This window comes from Phalangium opilio, unplaced genomic scaffold (assembly GCF_054372755.1).
Source record: "Phalangium opilio isolate 3A_F unplaced genomic scaffold, DU_Popi_V2 ptg000031l_1, whole genome shotgun sequence".
NCBI classification, from domain to species: Eukaryota; Metazoa; Arthropoda; class Arachnida; order Opiliones; family Phalangiidae; genus Phalangium; species Phalangium opilio.
The window spans coordinates 12,423,651-12,444,445 of NW_028324158.1; the positions used below are offsets into that span (position 1 = coordinate 12,423,651).

The following is a 20,795-nucleotide window of genomic DNA, read 5'->3' on the forward strand; positions in this document are numbered from 1 at the left end:
AGTAAAAATAAAAATTTAAATAAGATTTGCAAACGCTTGAGAAACTCCCGTCACCCGGACTCGATACACAAAAGACCGAGGCTTAACCCTCCTGAACGTTCGTAGCTCGCGGCCATCTTTATTGTTTACGTTGGCTCGCCTAGGTTTGGAGGGAGGGTCAAAATTCATACCCCCTTTTTATGGACAAATTTGTCTAGCTTTTTTTAGTAGAGGGGAAGCTACGAGTCTCTACTCCTTCTACAATATAGCTCCACAGTCCACCCATATTTCCTTCCCATCATCCTTTTCTGGTTTTTTTTTTAAAACAAATGCCACACCCCTTTTTCGCCAATAACGGACTTTTAATCACACTGTGCTTTAGTTACAAAGTCTTTTTGTTTTTTTGTTTTTTAAAAATGAGCCCAGATTTACACAAACATTTAATTAGTCTGGTGCCAAATGTTTTTTGTTTTTCCACATGTAAAATTTGGTTGGTTGGTTGTTTTTGTTTATTCTTTTCTTCAGGGGATTTTTCAAAAAACGAACACAGACTAAAACTCGATGATGTTTTTTTATAATAATAAATTTACATCAAATATTATTTTTGGAGAAATTGATTGATTGTTTTTAAATAAAATTATTATTTTTTTTTTGGTTTTTAATTTATTCCCTATGGATATTAGGTTTGTTTGTTTGTTTATTTTTAATTTTTATTTAATTATTTTCCCATAGAAGTTAATTAGATATTAATATTTGAAGCGGAGGGGGGGGGGGAGTCAAAGGTCAGTATATATAATATCTTTTTTTTTTTTTTAGTAAAAGTACAAAATTTTTCTTTTTTTTTTTGGAAAATATTAAAAAAAAATTGGTAAAACAATTTTTGATGGGATTTTTCAAATTTCTTGCAAAGTATGTTTAAAAAAAACCTTATTTTCTCAAAGAAATAAAAATTAAAAAATTAATTACAATGAAGAAAAATTAATTAAAAACATTTTTTTTCTTTTAAAAATATATTAGAAAAATTAAAAAAGCGCATTATTAATTTAATTTAATTTAAATTTCTTTTCAAATACACCCTATTTTATTTTATTTTTATCAAATATTGTGGCACTGTTTTTTTTTTTTAATCTTTTGTGAGCTAGAACATTTGCCCAAATTTTTAGGCCCATTTTAATTAATTTTTAAATATTTTTTGTTAAATTTTTAATATTTTTTGAGCAAAGTACAGAGCTACCGCGTAAAAAACCAGGGGAGCCAAAAAATGTACTTTATAATATGGTTTCTTATCAATTTGTGCGAATTTTTAAAAAAACAATTAATATTTTTTGTTGTATATAAATGCCAAGAAACTTTTTTGAAATTGGGAAGCATTTTTTTGTTTTTTTTTTTTGGGTGGAAAGTTTGTTTTTTGTTTTCCAATAATGGCAGTACATCATATCCCGTTCCGTTTTTAAACTTATAATTTTTTTGAGAGTAAATAGCTGATAAAATTGGCCCTTTAAAAATTGTTTCTAATTTTGGGTGTTTTTTTATTATAATTATGCTAATTTTATTTTATTAAATTTTCACAAGATTAATATATACGTTTAAGGTGGGAATTGATTTGAATTTCGCTAATTATTAAATGTTTTTTGTTTATATGTATAATTTGTTTATTTGTTTGTTTGTTTAAAAAGGTAAAAATTTTTATTATGTATAATGGGCTGTGAAAAAGTTTTCTTTCCCTTGACCTCTACGCGTTTAAAATTAAAAATATTTGTTTTCAAAAAACCTGCCATTTTTTTTTTTGAGATAAGTTCATACAAAAAACACGATTTATTTAAAATGTTTTTGTTACGCTCGCCTAAAGTAAAATTTGGCTGAATAAGAAGCTATATTTGATGATTTTATTTTTGTTTGTATCGAAGACTTAATACTGACCAGACTTATTGTACAGAAAAAATGGAAGTTATTTTTAAAAGGAATTGGGGGGAAATAAAACCAATTTTAAGTTCAGTTACTAAGCCTTGGTCATTTTTGGATCTAATTTATGTACAATTTAAATAAAACTAACAAACATCGGGTAATTTGAAAATTTCCAACTGTCAATCTAACCTCCTTAAGCCTTTGTTTGGATGGTGATCTGAAATATGTTAAGCCTTGGCAAGAGTTTTAACCTTTTTCCTTAAGCCTAGGCTAGTTTTTTAACCTTTTTCCTTAAGCCTAGGCTAGTTTTTTAACCTTTTTCCTTATGCCTTGGCAAGAGTTTTAACCTTTTTCCTTATGCCTTGGCAAGAGTTTTAACCTTTTTCCTTGAGCCTTGGCAAGAGTTTTAACCTTTTTCCTTATGCCTCGGCTAGAGTTTTAACCTTCTTCCTTAAGCCTCGGCTAGAGTTTTAACCTTCTTCCTTAAGCCTAGACTAGAGTTTTAACGTTTTTCCTTAAGCCCAGGCTAGAGTTTTAACGTTTTTCCTTAAGCCTTGGCAAGAGTTTTAACCTTTTTCCTTAAGCCTCGGCTAGAGTTTTAACCTTCTTCCTTAAGCCTAGACTAGAGTTTTAACCTTTTTCTTTAAGCCTAGGCTAGTTTTTTAACCTTTTTCTTTAAGCCTTGGCAAGAGTTTTAACCTTTTTCCTTAAGCTTCGGCTAGAGTTTTAACGTTTTTCCTTAAGCCTAGGCTAGAGTTTTAACCTTTTTCCTTAAGCCTAGGCAAGAGTTTTAACCCTTTTCCTTAAGCCTCGGCTAGAGTTTTAACCTTTTCCCTTAAGCCTAGGCTAGTTTTTTAACCTTCTTCCTGAACTTTAACCTTTCTGGAATCATTCAAAGATGGCAATTTCCAATTTACCAGATATTTGTTGGCGATTTTAGGCTTATAAAACAAATTAGACCAAATTAGGCTTAGCACTGAAAAGTAAAAAAAAAAGATCCCATTTCCACCTCAACCCCAATTAAAATCTGAATCATTTTACAACCGTTTTAAAAACCCTTACGAAGCATCTTTGTATTTAAAAGTATATAATTGACGAATACTTTGGTATAATTTGACAGCACAACATATGACAAACACTTTTGTTTTTTTTTTGTTTTTGTTTCTTAAGAAATAGATTACAATAAGTTGGCATCTACAATTTGTATTTGTTAGCCTTGGGAGGGGGAATTGTTTATTGGGGGGTCAAGAAGATAGGGGTTAAAGGTTAATTAAAATAGGGAGGGAGAGAGGGAGAGAGAAGTTAGTTCAAAAGATGGCTTGATTAAATGGAATTATTTTAGTATAATTAATTATAATTATCATCTCAATTAGGAATTAGGGTTAGTTGGACCACAAATAAAAATGTTTTCAACTATCAGATCAGGAACCATCTATATTTTTTCTAGCCCTAATTAAAACAAATAATTAATTAATTGAAAAAAAATGACAAAACAAAATTAAAATATTTAAATTTGTTTTTTCTTATTATTTTATTTTTGTTTATTTTTTTTAAATAACTTGGTGTGGTTTTCCCCCGATAATTCTTCAATATTTACAAAGCTTATTTATTTCCTTTTTTTTTTTGTCTTTAGCACTTAGGGTAGTTTTAAGTTTTTTTATAATCATTTTTAATTAATTAATTAATTAAAAAACCTTGTTAACAAATACCCTGCATTTGTATAACGTTTAAAACCACACTAAGTTATTTTAAAAATTATTAATTATTAATTAATGTGAAAATTTTCTATTTAAAATTGTTGTTTTGTTTGAAAAAGGGGGGGGAGGAAGGGGGGAGGAAGGGGGGGGAGAATATCATCTTATTTAAAACGCTTTTTTAAATCTTGGTCTCTATTAACGTTTATTGGTAAAATCTTAAGCCTTTTCTTATGTATTTTTTTTTTTTTTTTTTATCTTTTGTCCACCCAAAATGTTTAATAATATTTTTAGGGTACTTTTTTTTATTTCTCTCCGTTTTCCTCAATTAATTTCCATGAATTTTATTTATTTTAATATTCTTTTTCAATAGAAATAAATTCATGGAATATTATTTTTTTTTAACCTTTAAATTTTACATCTTTAAAAAAAATTAAAGTTAATTCATTGGATATTAATTAAATTATTAAGTAGATTAATTATTTTTTTTTTTTTTTTGAAATAAAAATAACTTATTTAAGATTTTTTAATTTTAAATCTAATTTGAGTTGTTTAAATTTAAATTTAAATTTTTAAAGTCAAAATTAAATTTATTTTGAGCTGAAAAAAAATTAAATAAAATTAAAAATTAATTTCGATTTAATTCCAATGATTTAACTTTAAATTCTCATCTTCTAAAATGGAACTCATTCGCGTTTAGATTAAATTGTCCTTTTTAACAAAGTTTTTTTTTAGCTTGGAAAACTTTTTTTAAAACTTGTTTTATTTTTTTAAAAATGTTGAGATTTTTTTTTGTTTTGTTTAGGTGTTTTTTTTTGTTTTTTAAAAAGATGAAATTCATTCTTTTTGGGCCAAGTTGTTGTCATCATTGTCTTTGGTTTTTTCCGTCTTTTCCTCAATTTCCTTGTTGTCCTGGGTGGGAGCAACTGGTGAGACTGGCTTCTCAGTGTCCTTGTCCTTCTCTTCCTCAGGTTCGCTTGTCTTGTCCTTTTCCTTATTTTCTTCACTTTCTTTCTTATCTTCTTTCTCTTCCTCACCCTTTTCTTTCTTATCTTCCTCTTTCTAAACCAAGAAGGAAAAAAACAAAGACCACAAACCTTAACCTAACCATCTTTTGTAAAAACACTGACTAGCTCTTCAGGGCGTCTCCCAACTTTCTATAAGGGTTACTAGAATAAATGGTTAAGTTATAAAACTAACCTCTTGTACTCTTCTTTCTAAACCACAAGAAAAGGGAAAAAAACCCAAAAAGCCTTAACCTAACCATCTTTTTTAAAAACACTGTCTAGCTCTTCCCCGCGGCTCCAGGCTTTCTATAAAGGTTACTTGAATAATTGGTTAAGTAATTACACTAACCTCTTTCTTGTCCTCTTCTTTCTAAACCACAAGAACCCCCCCCCCCTCCGCACAAACCTTAACCTAACCATCTTCTGTAAAAACACTGACTACCTTCCCCCCCCCCGGGTCTCCCAGCTTTCTATAAAGGTTACTTGAATAAATGGTTAAGTAATTACACTAACCTCTTTCTTGTCCTCTTCTTTCTAAACAACAAGAACCTCCCCCCCTCCGCACGAAACCTTAACCCAACCATCTTTTGTAAAAACACTGACTACCTTCACCCCCCCCCCGCGTCTCCCAGCTTTCTATAAAGGTTACTTGAATAAATGGTTAAGTAATTACACTAACCTCTTTCTTGTCTTCTTTCTAAACCACAAGGAAAAAAACCCAAATACCTTAACCTAACCATCTTTTGTAAAAACACTGACTAGCTCTTCCCCTTCCCCGCGTCTCAAAGCTTTCTATAAAGGTTACTGGAATAAATGGTTAAGTAATAATAAAACGAACCTCTTTCTTTTCCTCTTCAGGCGCTGGTTTCTCTTCCTTCTTTGGAAGATGAGTATTGAGATCTAAGGTCTTGCACATTTCGTCCCAATCGGGCCAATACCTTTCCTTCATTCTACCAACGAATCCAATCAAATTTGAGCACTCATTCTCAATATACTCTTTCAAATCTCCAAATGGAACGTAGATAAATTGGCAGAGATGAGCGAAAGCCACGCAATCCAACTAAAATCCAAGTAAATCAAAAAATCCTTCAAAGGGAATATCACCCATCCAACGTAAGTCTATCCCAACAACTAAATAGGTAGGCCTACAAGAAGAACATGAGAAAGGAGAACAGGACATCCCCTGGGCCTTTATTTCCCAGAAAAGGGTAGGGTTTTTGTTAGGCCTGAAGGGTAGCTTATCAGGTGACAAAATCGAAGCTCGGTAGGTGAAAAAGGTAAATAAAAGAATGGAATGCGTACCAAATGTGGTTCGCTTCCAAAGAAATACTGCTTGTCGGCTAAGACCTCGCTTATGTTCTTCAAGTCAGTCTTGCCGAATTCGATAATCTCCTCGCTCGTGTGACGACCCAAACCGTGACTGACAGCTTGTTTCACGTTCTGTTCAATCCCCAAAAGAAACCAAACCCCCAACAAAACCAAATTGTCAATCAAAGAAAAGAAAAAATGTTTGACCACAAAAGTACAAAAGAAAAATAAACACGCACGCTTTTCAAACTCATCTTGAACACAAATTGTAGAAGACCTTTTGGAAGTTTGGAATTCAACGTGCGCTTGATGTCAACTTGCGCCGTTTTAAGGAACTGACCAGGATGACTGTAACGCCACCAACGGACAACCCTATGGACAAATGGTTAAAAAAAACAATCCCCCATGAACTTTGACACATAACTTTTAGACCGTTTTGAAATTTCTTTCAAGTACAAACAACCAGTTTAGGTTAAAATAAGTGACCTTGTAATGGTCCCCCCTCCCCTTAATGGTGTGGAGTGAATACCCGTTGAGATGATATTTAAGCAATCCCAAGGTCAAATTTAAATAGGTTTTTTTTTTTCGGGTGTTGTAATACCACCCAAAAAATACCGATGGGAAATAAAAATGACTGAGAATATTAGATGGTTGGGCACATACTCAATTGTTTTAATTTTTAACGCATGATCACCGAACCTTGTTAAATACGTAGACCAAAATGATTAAACGGGCGCCGAGGGGCTCGCCACTTTAATTTCAAATATAAAATGCTGATCTTATTACGAATTTAATAACGGAAATAAATGCGCATGTTTACACCAGATAACCCAATTCTTAATAGAGAAAAGATAATTGAGTGGTTTACCCCTCGAATAAAGAAGAATTTCTAAGAAAAAAATACTGGCGCATTATATAAACCACATTATCCCCGATTTTATTTAAAAACCGCAACATTTTAAACTTTTTTATTTTGCTATTGTAAAATCGTAACTTCGAAAAAAAATTAAGATTCGCTCCAAAAAATATTTAATGGTATTCTTCACAATTTGAATAGACGAAAAATATCTCGAGATATTTGAAAAAGAAATTCAGTCACTCGTTTATTTATTTATTTAAATATTTCAACTGCTTCGTTAAGGCCTAATTCGTTAGCCGAAATTAACATAAAACGGGATATTTGCATCAGATTCCCGTTTTTCAAATAAACACCAACTCATTCTACTCTATTTAATACTGGTAGTTCTAACGGTCCGCTAAATAATAGATAAGTCAATAATAGACGTTTTTAAAAACGCGTAAATAATATTTAAGTAGGTACTTAAATATAACTAACTACGGTATTTCGACAGTATATGAAACAAACACTGTTAAATATTAATAATTTTTGAAGAGTTTATTTTGTAGGGGGTCAACGCCCCTAAACTATAGATGGGTCAAAAATTGAACATGATCACATGCCTAGGTATTGGAATGCACCTAAAATGTACTAAGGGAGTTGAGAAGCCGGGCTTGCACCCCCATAGAAATCAAAATGGTAGCGGTCGGTCTCTCCCTCTCTCTCTCTGTGCAGTCTGGACGATCTATCGATCCATCCCCGTCTCTAAACATCCCTCCTCCCGTTCTCTCTCTCTCTCTCCCTCTCTCATCTCCATTGCTCTCGCGCTTCCCTTAAATTCTCTCTCTCAGCTCCATCTCTAAATCTGACTCCCAAGGATTTTCGCTACAATTTCGCCTAAATTGTCCATCCTGGCTCCATCAGTTCAAAACGAGACCAGCTAGCAGCAGCGCACGAGGCGCCAACAAAGGGAAAGGATACTTCGCATGAATATTATATATACTAATCCCTGTATTGTTTTTAGGGGTGAAATGTCCGATCTCTTTACCACGTGACGAGGGCGCGGTTCTACGAGTCTTTCTCGTTGTCACATCACGTAAGGGATTTGGTTAAAAAATTGTTTGTGGCATTTTAAAACCGTAAAACATCTTCCATGGGAATTTAGAACACAAGATAAATTAAACTTAAATAAAAGACTTTAAAGGGATAATGAAATAAATTTATAAAAATACATTTTTAAGGCAAGACCTATTTTCGAAACGTGTAACCAAGGCACTCAAACACTACAATACCGCGTTTCTATGACGATATTACTAAGATCAACTGGCTCAATCCTCACAAATTATTATACTATAAATAATACTTATGTTCCACCAACAATTTAATTCCCTGACTGACATTCCCAGATGTTTTATGAACCCTGCTTCATAATCCCTTTAAAATCGTCATCCACTTTATTATCTCTTTATAAAAAGTAAGAGATAATTCACTGAGAAGATTCCAAGACGGAAGAGAAAGGTCAAAAGATGTTTGGAGGAGAGATGGAGGAAGGAATAAAAATCAATTAAATGAACTACTAGCTAGGGATGCTACGTAACGCTCAGGGGGAAGAACCCCTTTTCCCCCGTTTCAAGTAAACATGGGGATAAAAAAATCCAAAAGGGGTTATTGTCCTCAATCTTTGTAAAGAAATGAAAGAAACCTGCGCAACACGCGAATAACGGAAACTATGCGGAGGAAAAACGCCGATGAACCCTTTTTATCCCCCCCCCCCACGCAAAATTCTTTCCTTCTCAAGTTCAGACGGACAGACAAGAGTATCGAGATAAGCAATATTATTTTCAAATTAGTACCAATAACAAATGAATTAACCTGAATCCACAATATTACCGACGCGCATGCCAAGGCTTATTTCACGATTAACTGACTAATCAGGGTTAAAATGAATCATCCATCGTCTGCTTCAGAGTATAAAATATGTATTGGCGTGATAAGCCTTGGCATGGCCTTGGTAGATGCACCAGGAATAAGTTTATTTTTATTATTTTTTTTATTCTCGGGGCAACCATTTTTAACAAACCCTTAAATCCATTAACAACTCAAGGGAGACTAAAGTGTTTCACTCAACAATCTCGTTAAGAGTATAGGAGAGAGCGGGGGAAAAAAAGACGTATATAAAGTTTATATCAAGATTATATAATATAGATTAGCAAGTTTGCAAAACTATAAAACCTCTATGGACAGAGAAATAAAGATATCCGAAGCTTACATTCTGAACCTTTAATGCTTTTCAAGGGAGAGGAGCGGGGTTGGGTGCTATAAAACCCCAAATTGTTGGGCGTGGGGCCCCCAAAAACTAAGCCAACATTATCCAGAGACGACGAGAAACCATTCGGAATCTTTCAGAGTCCCTGGGCGCTTCTAAAATAAACAAGGATCACTCGCGCCCCGATGACGGATTCTGGTAAACAACCAACCCATGTCAGACGACTAGAGGGCTAGCACATAGATGCACCACCAACCGCATCGAGGGGCTAACCACTTGTCATCGAACCAAGGTGAAAGAAAGAGTACCAATCCCAACAAAAATATTACTGAAATTTCTCCAAATGTTGGTTTCTTATACACAGAAGTGGTTCACCCCTCGGGTGGTGCAGGGTTCTAGGTATGTTATGTTTCCTCCATTTTGTGATGATACAGAAGATCTTCCTGTACTTTTATCTTAACACACTGCGAACGAAAGAGAGAGGAGGGAAGGGGGGGGGGGCGTTTACAAAGCGCCTGTTTCTGTTTGTCTAACATTCTATCCACCCCCTCCTCTAAAGTCCACTTCCCTAAAAATATAATCTATTTATGGAAAATTCCTTGTAGTAAACTTTGCTACCCAACTTCTTGTGGACCCCAAGAAACTATCCGTCCAACATTTATGAGTTCAGGTCGCGCGCCATGGAGTTCAAACTAATTCCAAACCCGAGACTGAATTACAGAGCTTTAGTCCAACTTCGGAGGATGTTCTAAACCAACTAACCAACCCAAGAAAAGGTTCTTCTAACTCACGGCTAGTATACCTTTCTTTAAGCATTGTAAATCAATTTGCATTCAACCACCTTCGTGTAATAAGTCACGTGATGTCTATAAAAACCAATAGGGGTCGAACCGTTGAAGACGGTAAATCTTTCATTTAGGTTTCGGCGGCAACATGGTAAAGAATAAGAACAAGAAGAAGCAATGGGGCCGGCGTAACAAACAGCCCGATAAAAGTAGGTACCCCACCGCAACACCACTAAAGCCCCCAAACAGAATTACCCCCAAATAACCATCGATAATAAGAATCAATTCCAATTCACCAAAGAATAATAAACCTACTTAAAAGCCATGAAGGTATAGAGCTTTCGGTTGAAGGAGGATCTAAGTTAAGTGAGGTAGTTTTAACGGCCATAATGGTGGGTTGTACGCTGAAAACCACCAATATGGCTGCCAGAATTGTAGCTAGACTTTAACAGCTATCGGTACCTTGCCGGGAAGGTAGCAATGTTTCCTGATACGATACTCGTGAGAAAATGGAAGCAATTCATGCAGTTTCTTACTTTCCCCAGTTGCACGTTTCATGGAAGGTACTTAATTCAAGTTAGCACCGTGGACAGACACTAACTCGGAAAAACCGATTTTCGAAATGATAAAATCAATATCTTGCCCTTCTCCTTCTCAAAGAACTGGAGGATGCTTTAGTACCAAAAGCAAATGCGTGAGAGATAGTAAGTTAAATATAGTATAGTTCCCTCAGAAACTATGGGGAATTCAACATTTGATCTTCCAACGATTTGTTGGTAGACTGATAACAATACATCCAATTTAGTCTTGGGGAAAAAATTGCACAAAACGCAGTTTGTTTTTAACGAAAGAATTGATATAATTATCAAGGACTTGGGCCTTTGCACTGGTCGAATTAAGTGTATTACTTTGAACACGATCTAACCACATTGTCTCAGCAACAGATTGACCTGACATGTTCGAGTAGGCCTAGTTAACAAGCATAGAATAGGGGGGCATTTTGGAATCAAAGCCTGTTTGCCAGCTCTTGGTTAATAAAGAGGTTACACCGAATGAAGACAGAAACTTTACTATTGGAATGAACAGTAACTTAGCGCGGGTTTAATGGATCGAGAGTAATATAAAGGCTCCATCCCGTTGAGTGACCGAGGCTTAAAGCAAAAAGCCATTAAGCGAACCCAAAAAGAAATGGGAACCAAGTTCCAACTCAACTGGCTTTAGGGACTGAGGTGTTGCTCACTTTCTTTCCAAGAATAAGAGGAGCTCGTGGTGTTTTTGCGTTACCTCGATTAAGTAAAGTGTTAAACCCCTCGTTTACAGAGGTTGGGGGTAACGTTAGATACAGAATCGCTAGTTGGCTTTAATGTAATCCCTCCCGAGTTCTAATTGGATAAAAACAGACCTTCCTTCCCATCACACCAAACCATCCTTCTGGTGTTCTCGAGGTCAATTGAAAGGTTGACCCCTCTCCCCCTCCCGCGTCTTAACTCTTAAGAAGCTTCCCTCAATTACCTGGATTTTCTCTTTAATGCCATCATTAAGTAATTGAGCAAGATGCTAACGCGACCCTTCTTCAGTGATGACACGGGGTAGGTTACATGTCAAATCTACTAGACTATTTTAGTATTGTTTGGGGGTACGCTACTCGCGTCCTAAGTTAGCAATTAGAGTAATTAATATGACGCTTACCAGCTGGTGTGATTGTTAAGCATTGAGATGAAGGCGTGGCTGACGGTTCGTTGATCGGGGTTGAGATCGGCGTCAAGATCCTTGTCATATTGTTTGGACAATTCTTTAATGATGATGTCCGAATCGGCAATCTCCGATCCATTTAACTCGATGAAAGGTAATTGACCCTTCTTGGACTTCAATTTCAATTTGTGATCCACATTCTAAAAAACGTAAACAAACAAAACAAAACCCAACTGTTATTACATAATTGACGAACCCTTGACAGTGTAGGACATCCCCCAAAAAACCAGACTAGACATGACAAAAAAAGAAGTAACTTTTGTAGACCGGGAAAATCCCTTTGGACGACGCTAGGAAGAATAAAAGAAAATTCCGTAGGCTTTTTACGGGGCAACGCCCATCTAGGGATGGCTATTACTATTACACGCCTAACCACCTTCCAACAACATAATCTAGGTCGTAAAATGATGGAGGACCACGTTGTCATAAAAACGCTTGACCAAACAATGGCCCAAAGTCCATCTCATTAAAGATAGCGTGGCGGCTTATGGGCAAAAACACAAGTCAACAATATAACAATGTTGATAATTCGGAGAGACCTGACCTGGGGGGAGGGGATTAAAGGTGTGTCCCGTAACTTGCTTCCAACAACCCAAAAAAAATCATTTTTATTAACTTAATTATAGGAAAATTAAATAATTAACACCCTCAAGAGTTTTAAACTAAAAAGATCGGAATGTTAACTCAAGATAAGGGCGCCCCAAGCAGGGGGTATATTAGTTATTTATATCTGTATTGTCGCCAAACGGGACTAGAGTTACTCGACTCGTTAGATCTTAAAGAGACTGGGGTTGAGGGCCCCTTTGGAGAATTTGGGGCTCGAATGTCACCAAGTTATACCCCCCTCCCCAACCAAGCAAACGCCCCCGTCTCGCTTTGGGGTCGGACAACCACAAATACTTTAAGAAAATATTTCAAGCATGTTTCCATGAATATTAACTTAGTTAGGGGTATTGAACTATCCGATCTCTTTTGGTATGCATATATATATTCTTTCTAATTTCCATTTTAGCCTCTTAAACTCTACAGAGGAGTTAGCAGGGGTTCCTGGCGCGCTATTGAACCACAAAGACGACAACGACGACGAGAGGGGGAGGTTATTTGAAAAGGGGGGGTTGTAGGGATTGCCCTAAATTCTTGGGATTCTTCGAGGACACGAATGCGATGCTAAGAAAAGATCTACTTATGCCCAGGAGTGCTTTGAATTTCCCCAAAGAGGGAAGAGAATATTCCTTTTATACAAGCATCAAGTTTGGTAGAATTCGACTAACTTGACCCCGTCGAAGATATTTCGAGATAAAGATTCTAATCTTAGGCCTTACTTCAAGTTTACAACGAGTTTTTAAGACTATGCGGATTGATACCATTTACAAAAGGAGGCCAGGCTACTTTGGGGGACAAAATGTAGTGCCAGGTCACCTGGTGTAAAGGATATCAGCCTTCCTAGTATGATATAAGTCACGTTCCATAAGTATGACACTACCTAAACTTTGTAATGCTACTGAGAGACTTACAGCTCGAGCTATAGTTCGAGAACGACAAGCGAGAATTGACTACACTCGGTTTTGAAATTCATCTTCATATTTAGTCTGTGCTAAGCATTTGACATCGCCTCACCAGGCGTCGCTTTACCTCGAATCTATGACCTACCTAGGTCACTTCATGACAAGCTCTCAGTAACCATGGACAAACTTATGGAACCATGTTAAAGAACAACGTTGGGTTTTTGGGTTAAAATTTCGTCGCCAACTAGTCTAGCCCAAAAATGAAAGCGAACACCGCCTTTTAGTAATAATTTTACCACCCCAAATGGTTATGGTAATGACCATCCAGTTTTGCAGTCACGTAACAAGCAACTTAAAACAGGGTTCCAACTCTCCCTAGCTAACAAGCGAGCGCGTGGGGGGCGTATTGACCAATGGCTTCTCTCTCTACATGGAAAACCCAACCACGTGGCGTCGACTCTCAAAAAACCCATACCCCATTAAAAACTATAGGGGATTCTGGCGTCCCTGTGATGGACTACGTATTACTACTCTTTATTTTGAAAATCGTTGACCGAGACATGAATGAGTCATAGACGCTAAGGCCAGACATGGCGGCTCTGCTTATGACCTGGACACGTTAACTTGAAACCGATATTGAAAATACAGAGATACAGTTAACTCTGTTTCAAGTTAAACTGCCAATTGCTTTAGCTAAGCTTGCCTTGACATCTGTCGAGTAGGGTTTGTTTTTACCCTTTTCAAATGAACCATGGAGGGAAAATAGACACCAGGAGAGGAAGGACATTCATTAGGGGTGTAATTTAGTTAGGGTCATTTAGCACAAGCAATCCACCCACGCGAGACAACCAAGGGGAAAAGCAAGCAACCCGTGGGGGGGAGGGAGAGAGGCATTCTGGGAAATAAGTTTAATTCACGATTAATTTGTGTAATAATAATTTTACTAGCAATTAACCATCCCCTTCTGGTAATATTTTTTTATATACCAACCGATTGGTTTCGCCTAGTTTAAAAACAATTAACACTAATTATTATTGCAAGTTTCTCCAAAAAAATATTCCGGGAATTCCGCTAAAGAAACTAACATTTATTCTTAATTATTAATTAAAAGATCAGTGAACTTCTAAGTTCTTTCTAATCAGAAAAAAAAAATTAAAATTAAAATTAAATTAATTTAATTTAGATTAAAATTATATTTGACGAAATTAATATTACGAGGTTGGGGACAATTTATTTTTCATATATTTGAATTAAAAGATAGGAATTTAAAATAATCTTTGTATGAAGATAAGTTAGGTAATAATGATAGCAGGCGAAAGAACAGTTGTCATTCGGTCACACATGACCGTCGGCGGAATTACTTAGTAGTAGCGCCAGCAGTAGCCTTGGTTACGCTTGACCGCTAGCCGCATCACCGAAAAACACAACGATATTTACCAAAAAATAAAAAAATATTTGAAAAAAAAAATAAAAAATACTGAGTCGCACGCTTTTTGAATTTCCGTCAGTATTTAAAGGGATAGTGTACCAAACTTAAAACATTTAAATATTATTATTACGTTTCATTAATGGTTTAATTTGCTTTTTATTTTTGCAATATATGTTGTGACACTATCCCTTTAAAGACGATCTTGTATTTAGGCTTTTCTTGGATGAATAACGAACGTCCGGATGAAAAAATATATAACTAGAATTCTTCCTGGAAGAAAGGTACGCGCGTAACCTGACACAGCGTCTTAAATCTAATCCCATACACCTAAGCTTATCACTCAATGACAAGTGACATAAAGACTAGATTCTTTTCAAGCTTAACGCGCTGTTCATCCATAAAACATTGAAGGAAGGTACATTTATTTCCTACGGGCACGGCATAGGCCTAGTAAGTCACTCGCATAACAAACTGATCTCGACTGACTTCAAGTGAACATAAACTGAATTCGGGAGATAGTGGGGCACAATCCCCTTGGAAGTGGGGGAATTTCCCTAATTATTACTGATTAAGAGTCTCCATCCATTATTGCAATTCCAAAAAATAAAAAAATAAAAATTGTAAATAGTGGCTTGCCCCTCGATTATAAATATTTATTGAACTCCTATTTTATTTAAAACCTTCAATAAATTAAATTTTAATTATTAAAAATCAATTAAAAATTTCGCGCAAACTTTCGAGATACTAGGAGAACTCTTTAAGTTCTTTTCATAATATAAGCGAGATATGACATTTTAACATTAAACTAATTAAGTTCTTTTTAAAACCTTGACGAAGAACCATGTCCTTGACACCATTTTCTTGTTTAAGTGAAAGAATGTTTTGACGGAATAAATTACAAACTTTCAAAAAGCGTACTTCCCTTTATACTAAAATTAAAATTCCTTAAAACAAATCCCAATTAAAATTAACTAAAATTATCATAGCTTGTACCTAAAGTTCATAAGTCTGAAGTAAATCCTCCAAAATTTAAAAATAATTGAAAATTGATGAGGGGTTTGTTCCAAAATTACTGATCCCATTTTGGTGGGGTTTAGTGGGGGGGGGGCTTGAGGGGAAGGGAGGACTCGGAAGAGAGAGTTAAGGTTGGGTTAAAAAGATGGATTGACTGATCTATTTTCTGCCATCCATGGAATGGAATACATTATTTCTTAGTAAGAAAAATATATGCGCATATCTTTGTGGCCACCATAGGGGGGGGGGTAAGGGGGGACGCAATAAAAATGACAGGAAAAGCCACAAACGACGCTCATCGCAAAAAGGGGGAAAAATAAAAAATATTCGCAATAAGAAAAAAAGAAAGAAAGAATATTATCGTGACATCGGAGAATCAGAAAAGATGGGTCCCGTTCCCACTGTACCAAGATGATAGTTTATAAAATCTTAGCTAAATATATAAATTTGAGTTAGTTATATAATATTTTGGTCTGCTTCTCATATTACCTAAACTTTTAGTCATATTTTGGTTTATTATTTCTCAAAATATTCTTTAAACTCAGGTCTATTTTTAATATTATCTAAACTTTCCTTAATATTTGGTCTATTTCTCACGTCACCCAAATTTTTCGCTCAAATTTCGGTGTTATTTCTAATACTTCATCAATTATCGCTCATATTAAGGTCTATTTCTCATATCTTATCTAAATTTTTGGTCTATTCCTTATATTTCATCTAAATTTACCGTCAAGGTTTTCTTATACTTTATCCAAATTTAGGCTAAAATTTGGGTCAATTTCTTATATTTCACCTAAATTTTCGCTCTAATTTTTGGCCTATTTTTACATTCCAAAATGTCCCTCAATCTTTGGCCTGTTTCTCAAATTACTTACAATGTTTCTTTATGTTTGAGTTCGGGCGTACTTAAATTGCGTGAAAACCCGAGCTAATTTAGATAATATAAGTTCAGAAATTTAGTACAAAGCTACGAAACGCGAGAGGGAAAAAGAGAATGAGGATAAAATAGTTGAACATTTGCCAAATTGTTTAGTACTAATAGAAACACTTTGTTTTGACGTTTTAACAAGGCTTATCAAACACCACCAACTGTCAACTATCATTATTCCCCCAAGAGAGCTGCTATTCTTACAAGAAAAACCGTGATAATTTGTCTTAAATACGCCAGTAATTATTTATAATAATATAGTCGGCATTGAGACTGTTCCTTTACATATCTCTCAAATTGAAATGAATGCGTTAAATACCGACATGAATATTGTTTGTTCACACTCTAAACTACAGAAGATAAACACTTAAAACATTCTTGTCACGCCGGCAAACACTTGAAAATATTTCTTTCAGTTTCTAGGCCTAAACTGTTTTTCAAATTGTTATTTGTGTCGATGTTTTTGAACTATGAACCGTTATTATCTCGTTTCTTAATATCTAAGCCTATTTTTGTATTTTTTTGTTCCTTTCTAAAGGCAGAAATAAATAAAAACCTTTTGAACTATGAACCATTTGGATAAAACGTTTCTTAAGTGTCGATATCCATTAAGAGTTTCGCGAATGAATTTTTAACGGGGTTAAAGGTTAAATTACATTTGAAAATAACTTGTTTGGGTCGTATTTGTTTACGGATTTAGGTAAAGAGGTATATAAGCTTCAAAATAAAACAAACGGGGTCAGAATCGGGTAGAAAATGGCAAAGTTACGTGAAAAATCCCGAAATAAATATTTAAATAATTTTTTACAACATTTAACTTAATTTAAAGTGTTAGTGACATAATTTTCGTCATCCTCAAACTTAAAATGCGAAAAAAAGCCTTGAAAAATCTAGTTTATTATGATATGTTTACTTTTTTATTTGGTTTCGTAGCAATTTATTAAATTGCAATCAAAGTTTTGTGTTTGGAAAAGGCCTAGTTGAGATTTTCTTTCGTTTGATGACGTAGTAAGGAGAAATTTTCACTCTAGATGTCGCTCACGTGACACGCCTGTTAGTGTCGCCGCGCCGCGTTAAGCCTAATTTATTCAGATTCGCGCGCGAGCCGCATTAGTAGACTCGGGAGTCTCGCGCTTGGCTTTTCCGCGAGATGCCGTGAGTGACGTATCAAGGAGAAAAACCCGCCAAAAATCTTCTCCACAAATTTGCCTTCGTCCCCCAAATTTCAAGTTTTCAAGGTGTTTTTTTTCTGTGTTTTCCCTCATATTTAAATATTATTCAAGCATATTTTTGGAATCAGAAGAGTTTAAACTCTCAAAAAAGTAAGGTTTTCTTTAGGTTTGAGATAATTTTTAAATCACGTCGCTATTCCTTTAAATTTAAAATTAAACTACTGGTCCGATTCTAACCTACTTGGTCTTAAATTGAAGCTCTTAATTACGTCTACGGATATAACTAACTACTTTAAACACTTAACCTTAATTTAAACTAAAATAAATTAGATTAAAAATTATTAGAAATAAAAAACATTGTTGGGGATTTTAAAAGGGTCTCAGTATCATTAAACCGGTTTTTTTATCACATCTCTCATCTTTAGGCTATAATTTTTTTAGACGCTAAATTCATAAAACATTTTTTTAAAAAATGCCCACGGTAAACTTTAAATGGTGGCGAAAGTGAGGGCTAAAAATATAAAACTAGACTATTAGGACCAAACCCTTAAAATTTACATAAATAGTCCATTTGAATTTTTAACCGAAAACCAACCGTAAGATTTTTATAAACTATTTTTTTTTTACCATTAATGGCGTAGGGATATTATAGGCCTTAGAAATGTGGTACAATATGTTAACATTTGTATTTGAAAAGCATGTCTGACTACGATGGTATAGTTTTAGGCTACGCCTCAGTACGTATCTGTCTGCTTAAGTACTTGAGAACGCGAGAAAGAGCGCGAAGGAGAGAGAGAGAGAGAGAGAGAGACACACCGTAGCGAACTAGACCTTGGGATGGCGGGAGGCCACTGTAGTAATAGCATCCTTTAAGAGGAAACCATTACAGTAAGGGGGCCTCTCCGAGGGGACCGTCACCCTAAAAAACCATTTCCTACCGATATCCTTATAGTAATTCAATTAAAGACAATTACACTCAAATTATAATTAAATTACACGCTTCAAATGTAATTTTAAATTTCTATGAAATTAATTCATTTTCATTAATAAAACTAGTGATTTTAAACGAGTGCGGGTCCTCTCGGATAACAGTACGCCCTTTCTCCCTATCAGAGTCGCGTTTATACCAACCAACGCCATCATTGGTCCGCGTACCGTAAGCCTCGGCATGGTATTGGGACAGGGGGATAAATATAAAATAATGATAAACTGACCTCGTATTTAACTCCGGCCATTCTTAACCACGTTTCGACCTTGAGGCAGAAAGGAGAAGCCGATGGTAATGTCGGAAAACGGCTGAATTGGTACAAATAAACGACGTCTTTCTCGTAATCCGCCTTGTGTACCGTGGCTCCCTTCTTGGCGGCCAGGCCCCCGTTGTTGGCCGGGGCTTGGGGTTGAGTCGGCGAAGAAGGTCCGTTGGTCGTCGGGCTAGTGGCCGGTACCGTGGCTGGCGATTCGGCCGCCGGGGAAGTGGCTTGTTGGGCGGCGACGACTTCCTCGGATTTCTCGACCACGACGGGGGCCGGTGATTCCACCGCTGTATCCGCTGATTTTGTCATGGTTAGGCTGACGATACGATACGATAATAAACAAAGTTTATTCTTATTAGGAAATTTTCCAACAACTTAAAAACCGTTTGACGTTTCCGAAGGGAAAAACAAAGTCCGCAAAAAAAGCGCGTAACGTTTCGAAAATTTGAAATCCCGAGTCCCCGGGAAAATAAAGTACGCACGGCCGTTCGCGCTACCAAAAATTCGATACTAGTGACGCTTAACGGGAGCTCCCGGTGGTGATAATAAAAATTCTTCCTTTCCAAGATGGCCGCTTTTCGCGTTCGAGTTAGGCGCTGCTGCTGCTGGTACCGAGCGAAGAAGGGGGCTCCCCTTTCCGATAGATATTATAGCTTTAACGCGAGCCGAGTAAAATTCCAAACGCACCCGTAGTTTTACCTCCCGTCTCTAGCGTACGAAATGTTCATGACACTGACGTTTAGGGTCCGGCACGAAGCTACGTACGGAGACGCACGCGAAGCCCGCCACAGGAAGACGGGGGGGAGGGTTACCAAAAGAGAGAGGGGGAAGCAGGCTAAAGACACGCCCTTCTATATACCCCTCACCGAGGCCCGCGTACTAATCTTTAATAGATAGAGTGGTTAAATAAGGCCAACTGAGTCTACTTTTCAGTTAAAAAAATAACATATGCCAAATGGAAATAACCTAACCATCTCCTTTAGAAATCATGTAAGCGCTAAATAGGGCTATATAGAATAGAGTGACGTCACGCGCATGCCTTGTATAAAATAATTGACCTTAGAATCGTTAGTAATAATAATAAAAAATCTGAATTGAAATATAATTCACTTATAAAAAAATTGTCATTCTTTTTTCTGGGTAAATAAAACTATCACTGTTATTTGAGTTGACAAAATTTTAGTCATGAATAACGAACTTATGATTCATAGGGAAGGGTTGAATTTCTAACTAAAACTTAAACGCGTTTATTAACTTTAATTTGACGTATATTTCCTGCGACAAAATCTAACGCCTTCCAATATTACATAAAAACAATTTATTAAAACTGCTATTTATCTTATCTAAAAACGAGAAATTAAAAAAAATATATCAAATAGACATTGATATTAAATTCCATCTTATTTAATGATATATTAAAGTATTACAAAATCTAATAGGACGTTTAATTTCTATTCTAAGGGAATGTGAATGTATTTAAACACTGAAGATTAATTTTAAACCCTTAAAATTAAATTTAAAAATATATTAATTAGTTATAATCATAAATTTTGCATCAAAATTCAATATTACGTGTTCGCGTTTAAATTTAAAAACTTCAAATTATTTCTAAAATAACCTTTCGCAAAAAAGAGATAAATTTAATATTATCATTTCACAAACCCTTTAAATTGAATAACGATTAGATATAAAAATTTAAATAAAACGCCTTAGGTTAAATTCGAAATACCTTTAACCCACTCTTCTCATCTCATCTCAGACATAGACGATAATTTTATAGACATTTAGTAGGATATTTGTGGGGGTCAATGTCATTGGTTATATAAGTAATTTTATTCAATAAAGGGATAGTGTCCTACCCCTCAAAAAATCCGCCCACAATAATCACGAATACAGTTCTAAGACACGATTGGGAAATAAGACTCAGAGTCAGAGTCAGCTCTTCGTGACTGATCTTGAG

At 35.5% G+C, this 20,795-nt stretch overlaps 1 protein-coding gene across 2 annotated transcripts; it reads right to left on the reverse strand.

The window, feature by feature from the left end:
- Positions 1-320: 320 nt before the first annotated feature.
- Positions 321-19,587, reverse strand: fax (failed axon connections). Of its 2 annotated transcripts, none has more exons than XM_089870280.1 (6): positions 18,797-19,584; positions 11,472-11,674; positions 6,133-6,265; positions 5,888-6,025; positions 5,424-5,645; positions 321-4,640 (listed from the first exon to the last, which is right to left on the reverse strand). In XM_089870280.1, the coding sequence occupies exons 1-6, from the start codon at positions 19,142-19,144 to the stop codon at positions 4,416-4,418; spliced, it is 1,269 nt and encodes a 422-aa protein (XP_089726406.1). In that variant the 5' UTR covers positions 19,145-19,584; the 3' UTR covers positions 321-4,415. The 2 variants fall into 2 exon arrangements, with proteins under 2 accessions (XP_089726406.1, XP_089726407.1); XM_089870281.1 differs by having other exon boundaries at positions 4,556-5,119; positions 18,797-19,587.
- Between the last annotated feature and the right edge of the window lie 1,208 nt (positions 19,588-20,795).